Here is an 8,121-nt window from a genome sequence, read left to right on the forward strand (position 1 = left end):
TTTGTACAGAAAGTGACAGACATGGCGTCTCCAAGGTCACAGATAGGTGCAAAACTTGGAAAGTGCAGGTTGGATTAAATGCGACCCGATATCGGATGCCGGTTAATCCTTAGAGAATCTCGTATTACAGAATGCCCTATATAATTAATAATAATTATTCATTAACGTAACAGCAGCACTCCAAAAAAAAATACATCTTATTTTTTGATCGTAAGTATCTTTTGTGATACTGATAGGTACCAGTGTACTTAGGTGATCTGTGATACCGGTACATGTTGACAAAATTGTCCCCAGTATCCGTTTGCAAATGTTTGTCGAGGAAATGCATTGTTGAGACGTGCCTCTATACCAATAAGATAGTGAGCTACAAACATCGAAGTACCTTCGTCTCTAGTGAGTTTACGTCACGGTCCTAACACTAGGACAGAGTTGTGTTGTTTTGTTTCGTTAGATTTTTAAAATAAACCATTTAAATTCTATGTTCTAATCTAATACTTACCGATGCGAATTTTTCATGCATGGTGGGCCGTTAGAAGCTAGACGTAGGTCGCTGGCGTAGATGAATACCTATACCTAGGTTTTTGTATTTTAATAAGATGGTTCAAGTTAGGTTAAATAATATAAGCGCTGGTGGCCTAGCGGTAAGAGACTGCGACTTGCAATCCGGAGGTCGCGGGTTCAAACCCCGGCTCGTACCAATAAGTTTTTCGGAATTTATGTACGAAATATCATTTGATATTTACTAGTCGCTTTTCGGTGAAGGAAAATATCGTGAGGAAACCGGACTAATCCCAATAGGGCCTAGTTTACCCTCTGGGTTGGAAGGTCAGATGGCAGTCGCTTTCGTAAAAACTAGTGCCTACGCCAATTCTTGGGATTAGTTGCCAAGCGGACCCCAGGCTCCCAAGAGCCGTGGCAAAATACCAGGACAATGCGAGGAAGAAGAAGGTTCAAGTTGGGTTAAATCTTCCATTTGGACATGTCTCCCTGACTCCCCCTACTTATGTGATGTTGTCGTGTGTGTAATTTTTTATTCCTTAACCTCATGACCGCCATTCACATAGTACTATTTAGGTATCTATTAGAGGCAGACCAAGATAAGTTGGCAGCCTAGCCAATGCAAGTATTATTTTAAACGTCAAACTTCTATAAAATTATGTCGTTTAGGTACTTACCTAATAACAACCATTAAACAAAAGAGAAAATCACGTACCTACCTATTATAAATAAAAAGTACTCGTTAAAATTGTTTTTAACTTTTCCATTATATAAGCTTCGGAATAGGTACGACCTTGGATTCCCCATGTCGCGAACGCTAGCACGCAGAAAATGTGGTGAATCTAATGGAAAATGTATTTCTCACTCAAGATAACCTTAAATTGTAATATTAGGTCTACAGAACAATGCGTATTATTTCACATTCTTGTGAATATAGGCAAAGAGCTTACCAACGTTACAACAGATATATAAAGTACCTATTTTGTGATTGGTAATGTCTGTGCATAGAAACTGCTTACTGGGAATTAAATATTCTTCTCTCCAATGGTTGCTCAGTGCGCAACTGGTTGTTCAATGATAACAGGTACGTTAGGTACCTACTACAAATCGACCGTTAATTTCAGTCTTATTACTAATGTCCAACGGAAACCGGATTTTTTGCCGGACCCGAAAGTTCTGTTTTGCCCTAGATTGCCGAAACATGATTTTTTTAATACCGAAATCGAAACATCAACTGAACATACAGTTTCAGCGCGGGTGAAATGTTCAGCAGTTTTTTGGCCGACACTGTTCAGCGCGCGTAGCCAACATCATTAACGTTCCGAAGCGTAGCGCGTCGTCATCTCTCTATCACTCTTCCATATTAGTGCAACAGTGGCAGTTGCGTTTCGTTCGCTACGGAGCGTTAACGATTGACATATTGACTACGCGGGCAAGTTTCCTTCTGCCGCAACATTACGTTTATGCCGAAACCGAAACTTCGGTCGGACACTACTAAATACTTTATAACTAAAAGTGAGATACGTAAGTTAGGCAGCTTGATCTATTAATTTTAATATTATGAAAAACTCGACGATTATACGCGTTTACTCCTTGACTAGTTCTTTGAAACAGCGAATTAATTATGTAGTTATACGTCGATGTTCCAACCAATGTCTTCGGTGATCTAGATTGATCACGTACAATCAAATAAATGAAACAGGTGTTCATAAAATATTAATTAGGATTCATGGAGACGCGAGGAAATAAAAAATTACGGTCTTGCAAGCATGTATTATGGCGAAATATAAGTTCGTTTCTTTCCGTCATATGTCACCGTATAAGTATCGCACCCGTATTTTTCCCGTTTGTCCCGTATACCCCTACCCCCCCCCCCCCCCAATACCCCTATAGAATACCTATATAAATGGTCATAATCAACTTTGTTTAACCATCTACTTTCATTACCTTAGACATAGGTATGGTGGTTAAAAAGAGCAAGACTTGCTAAATTATGAATAAGGGAATAAGTAAATAATAGTCAAGAATTAGTACGAATAATTTATTTATTATTAACTTGGTATAATTTATAGTCAACAACATGCCAATTGATACTATGATGGAACAGAAGAATTTTATTTATCACAGCCATTATGGAATAGGTAAATGAAATGAAATGTGGAAATTACAGTCGTTATGGCATGACTTATGGACCATGACGCTCATAGGCATCAATAAGTTATTGCATTAGCTTCCTGGAAGGGCTTCAAAACTTAAAGGTAAGTGAGTCTATTAAATATAACTGCAGTACAATCCCGGTAATCCGGCACTAACGCTGACACTAGAGTGCCGTATTAATGGAAAGTTTCGAGTTACTGGAAATTAAAGCAAATCTGCATTATTTTGATATGTTTTAAGTATGTTGTACCTATGTTGTATACTCCTCCTTCTTCCTCGCGTTGTCCCGGCATTTTTGCCACGGCTCATGGGAGCCTGGGGTCCGCTTCCTGCGTCATGCGTTCATGCGTTGTTGTATGTTGTATACTATACTAAAATAAGAAGAAAATTCGACCCTTATTTGGTTTTTAGCCACTTTTAAAGGGAAGGCAGTGTGATAATGTAAGTGCAGATAGTAAACCTGGACATATAATGATCACTTGCACCTCTACTTTAGTGCCGGATTACTGGACGTGCCGAACCATCGTAGTTCCGGATTATCGAGATTCTACTGTATTTGATATTTTACAATGGTTCTGCTTAAGATTAACAACAATATAACAAGGAATGTGTTGATTTGAAAAACAATCAGCTGATTACATCTTAATAACTAACAGAATAATATAGCATAGATCTAGTCAAATTGCTAAATACCATCAAGGTATTATTAAATTATAATAACCTATATAATACTTTTTTAAATCGCATTATAACTAAGTAAGGCACTGTGGTACGAAATAGAAGAGGCATACATTTAATTTAGAGATTCTTAAACAATACCCAATAAACATAACCAATTACAAAATATGAGCAGCACTCACCTGACTCCATGTTAAAATTTATAACAAATTAACACATTTAACTTTAAAATAACTTAATTTTGAAACTTAAAATTCTAAATGAAATGTATTTCATATTATTCAGTTTCCAAAGGGTTTGTCAAGTTAATAGAATAGTTCCAGCCAATAATAAAATTAATTTTAGTGAAACGTTTTCATATCATCAGATGGATAACATGAAATAATATGAATAATAAGTTTCCCAACATCAACAAAAAATACATATTATTGGCTGTAATTTACAAATGGAAAACCAGCCACAAGATGTCTAATAAACTTTACTTGTAACTTATTGCATCATCTCAGCATCTCGCAGTCTCTGGGCAGCTTGGAAGGTGTTATGCATGAGCATGGCCACAGTCATGGGGCCCACACCGCCGGGCACGGGCGTTATAGCGCCGGCTACTTTGCTTACCTCTGCGGACAAAATACTACGTCAGTATAGGAAGTGATGGATTGAGGGTTGACGGCCGAGAGCTAGCGAATTCAGTTGTTAGAGACAGGCAAGTTGTTCAGTTCAGCGGTGGCAGCACAGTTCCATTTTTATCACTTGTCACTATGCCCGTCACTTTCGCACTTACATACTTGTTAGAACGTGACAGGCAGGGTGACAAATGATAAAGAGCCGACTATCTTAGCTCTACTGGTAATTAATTTTATAAAAACAACAAAATAGAAACTTTTCAATATAATATACTTAAAAAAAAAAACGGATTTGATGAACGCTAATTTTTAAGTAAATCACGCTTAAATAAACAAGCAAAGTTACTTTACTGAAACTCATCAGCAAACTTCTTAAGTATGAAGGTAGACTAGGTACAACAATAAAAATGCTAATGTAATACCAAAGTTTGTTGCTAGACTTAACTCATCAAGTAACTGCACTAAGACTCTAGATAATACCGCTATTGTTATTGATTTTAGAAGTAAAAGTAAACGATCAATCAATGATTAATATCGTTAAGTGCTGTCATTAATCGTACGAGTATGTGTAGCATTTAAACAATCATAAAGATAAGTATTAATGTAACATTACTTTAATGGCTTTAATTCGGATCAGTATTCCATATTTTATACGTTTATAAGACTGTTCTAGAATCTAGATGAATAAATAAGTAAAAACATTTTAACGACCGCATCATCAGTAAAAAAAAAACTCATAAATAAGTAATATAGTAAAACTCACCATCATAGTCGACATCACCGACAAGTCTGGTCTTCCCATCATCATCGGTCACTCTGACAATGCCAACATCAATGACTGTAGCCCCCGGCTTCACCATGTCAGCTTTGATTAATTTTGGAACACCTAAATGAAAATATTGAATTAGTCATGTAAACTATCTCATACTTGAGAATTGTAACAGGTCTCATAGGTTGTATCGATAAAAATTTCAACAAAAGCTCCTTATGTATGTTGTTTAGAAGTGTTCGGATCATATCTGTATATTTGAAATAAGACGTAAGATTTGCACAATCATTATTTATATTATTATTTATTTATATACTTATGTAATTAGCTAAAATCCTGTTCAATTACAGTTTATTTTTCATTAAGATTCAACAGGAAGAGATCAATGCCAACATAATTTTTTATTGCGTTTTTATAAATTATACACAATGAAGTACATGTAAGAGGGCTAAGTTTTTTACCTATATCAGCTAAAGGAAAGGCAAAGTTGTACTCCTCTATTGATTTACTTTGATCTGAATTTAGTTGAAGAAAAGAATGTCTATAAATAGTTTGGACAGCACAGTACAAGCAAACTTATGGTAAAAAGGATAGTTGAAACATACCTGTGGCAGTAATAATAATGTCAGCATTCCGGCAGTAGAACTCCAGCTTCTCTTTAGGCGTGAACCGGTGGCAGATGGTGACCGTGGCATCCATGCCTAGGCCACTGTCATGACTCATGTCACTGTGCAACATCATGGCGATTGGCATGCCTACATTCTTTGAACGGCCTACCACTACTGCATTACGGCCAAAGGTGTCGATTTTGAATCTACAAAAATAGTTTAATGTTAGTTTGAAATTAAATATTCCAGAGGCTGTTCAATCAGGTTTTGCTATGAAGTCAAATTCCAAAGATTGTATAAAATAAATATTAAGTAATGATACTTTTCAGTATGTGAACATAATATATTTATGAAAAAGTGAAAGATTGGCTATTAATAATTATGTTAAACAGGATGTGTCAAGGTTACTACAAATTCAAAAGTTAGCATATAAAATATTATACTAACTTCCTTTACCACCCAGTCTGGTCTGATTGTGCGGGTTGATAATAATAAAATCTCAATTTGAACACACTAGACTTGAAAAACATAAAAATCTAAACTAAAAATCAAGATTATCAAAATTGTGCATTGTGCATTTGTGTTGTGTTCATGATAACACTTTATTTAAATAAGTATTCTAATCAAATAAAATAAATCTACCCAGATATAATTTGAGACTTTGTGTTTGATAGCCATTGATTGGAAATTGATGTTAATTATTGTTTGGATTAATTGACAGAAGAAAATAACAAAACTAAACCCAAAAAATCTTAGTTTAAAAAATACATACCTTTTCAACATCTCCACAACAGCCAAAGCAGTGGCAGGAACAATAGTTGGCATGTCCAGACACAGCTGCCCGACATTGACAATATGGAAGCCGTCCACATCCTTCTCCGGAGCCACAGCATTGCACACCTTCCTCTCATCAATGCCTCCGGGCAAAGGCAATTGCACTAAAATGCCATCAACTTCAGAGCTTGCATTTAATTCATCAATAGCTAGCAAAAGGTCCTCTTCGGTCATATTAACTTCATATCTTATGGTTTCGGCCTGAATACCTACATCTGTCGCAGCTTGAATCTTGTTCTTAACATAAGTATGGCTGGCCGGGTCATCACCAACTATAATGCATCTCAAGGTTGGCGCCCGGTGACCTTGTTGCATCCAATTATGGATCTTAATTTTTAATTCATTGCGGATGTCCTTGGCAAGCCCCTTGCCATCAAGGATTCGGGCCATGATGCTAAATAAAAAAGAAAAATTAAAAACATAATTTTAAAATTCTTAAAACAAACACATATAGCTATTAACACAACAGTAATATGGTCACTAAGGTTGGATACAGAAAGAGATTCTGTCTGATTTTGGGACAGAATGTAAATAAAACCCAAGCTAAGAAAAGTAATAAATTAATAAAACCACACAACATAAAATAGGGCTAAGGTTAAAAAGAAACTAATAGCGGAGAAAATGCAGAGGTCATTAATCTAATATATTACCTGGCCGAGCCCAAGGAATCAAAGAACGTATGACTTCTCATTGTGGCTTTCAGAACTGAACTGACAACTCGAAGGCAAATGATTTGCCTCATCGCCTACTGTTGACGTTAATAGGTCAGTCAGGTCACATTAACCGAACAACAAAATTATTATCTATCATGTTTACTAGTCTCTATAATTGGTATAGGAACAAATAATTGGCCCCGAAACAAACACGTGGAACGGGTGTTAACTGGATTTAAACAGTTTAAACAGTAAACTATTCGTTCATGGGGTTGAAGAGATCAAGAATAATCGCAGTTACTGGTTCATTATGAGCATAAACCGATTAAAACTGCTTCAAAAGACGTCTTACAGTACAATACCGGATATTTCAAGACTAATGTAACTCAGGTTATCTTTACTCATAGGTTATCAACTTATTTACCTCAGAATCTCGTGTACAACGGCAAGTAAGGAGGCGTGTTCCGTTGCGTATGAATTAACCTGATTGAAGCCAAGTCCAAGACGCAAACAACTTCATTAATTTACACAATACGGGTTGATAACTTCCTGGTGTTAACACCAACACGGAATTCAGCTTAGTAACAAATAAGAGGGGAGAAGGCGCGTTATGACTTATATTATATTGCTATTTTTCTACGTTACATACCAAAGTTAAACTGAAATCACTGATAAAAACTTCTTAATAAAATTTCCACTCCTAATAACGCGTGTTATTTTTATTGCACCACGTTTTAATAGAAACGAATTTCACCTTTTATCTAAACGTAGATTTTGACAACTGATTCTTTTGACATAAACGTAACCGTGTTATATAAGAAACAACCTTATTTTAATAGAAATAAAACACAAAGTTGATCATCTGTGTTAATTGTTTTAAGTAGACGCCAGTTTCTCTAATGTCTACTCATAGAAATGAGGGATAAAAACCCCATAGATTATAATGGTTCTTACTGGAACTGGAACCCAGAAAAACATCGGAAGGAAAGAGAAATCCTACCACGACACGAACCACGTTCGACATGTTGCCTCCCTATCACACTTAGGTACGTAGGAATTTACAAGAGCAACACGTTGAACGCGGTTCGCGGTAGATCTTCTGAAGACGTACCGCGTACACCGAAGTTCGCAAATTGCAGGTACCTTTTTGTCACTCCAATTACGCCATAATTGGAGTAAGATAGAAAGATGTCCGCAATTTGTGAACTTCGGTGTTCGCGGTCGGCACTATAGAATAGAATATAATTCGATCACTCATGACATTGTAATCACCTGACTCTTCTTTTTCCGAGCCCACTCTA

General features: G+C 36.2%; 1 protein-coding gene across 4 annotated transcripts; it reads right to left on the bottom strand.

Annotated features, from left to right (window-relative positions):
• Window positions 1–2,525: 2,525 nt before the first annotated feature.
• On the bottom strand, window positions 2,526–7,590 carry LOC133526905 (bifunctional methylenetetrahydrofolate dehydrogenase/cyclohydrolase 2, mitochondrial). Of its 4 annotated transcripts, none has more exons than XM_061863759.1 (6): window positions 7,245–7,590; window positions 6,818–6,915; window positions 6,106–6,561; window positions 5,331–5,539; window positions 4,720–4,842; window positions 2,526–3,950 (listed from the first exon to the last, which is right to left on the bottom strand). In XM_061863759.1, the coding sequence occupies exons 2-6, from the start codon at window positions 6,907–6,909 to the stop codon at window positions 3,823–3,825; spliced, it is 1,008 nt and encodes a 335-aa protein (XP_061719743.1). In that variant the 5' UTR covers window positions 6,910–6,915; window positions 7,245–7,590; the 3' UTR covers window positions 2,526–3,822. The 4 variants fall into 4 exon arrangements, with proteins under 4 accessions (XP_061719743.1, XP_061719744.1, XP_061719745.1 ...); XM_061863760.1 differs by having other exon boundaries at window positions 7,470–7,527; XM_061863761.1 differs by lacking the exon at window positions 6,818–6,915.
• Between the last annotated feature and the right edge of the window lie 531 nt (window positions 7,591–8,121).

Source organism: Cydia pomonella, chromosome 17 (genome assembly GCF_033807575.1).
Source record: "Cydia pomonella isolate Wapato2018A chromosome 17, ilCydPomo1, whole genome shotgun sequence".
Classification (NCBI taxonomy): domain Eukaryota; kingdom Metazoa; phylum Arthropoda; class Insecta; order Lepidoptera; family Tortricidae; genus Cydia; species Cydia pomonella.

Excerpts from the sequence above, each read along its gene's own strand:
- LOC133526905 (XM_061863759.1), bottom strand. The coding sequence starts at position 6,909 with ATGAGGCAAATCATTTGCCTTCGAGTTGTCAGTTCAGTTCTGAAAGCC. Across the intron at positions 6,562-6,817 it reads GATTCCTTGGGCTCGGCCAG|CATCATGGCCCGAATCCTTG; the intron begins GTAATATATTAG and ends TTTTTTATTTAG. Across the intron at positions 4,843-5,330 it reads CATTATTATTACTGCCACAG|GTGTTCCAAAATTAATCAAA; the intron begins GTATGTTTCAAC and ends ATTTTCATTTAG.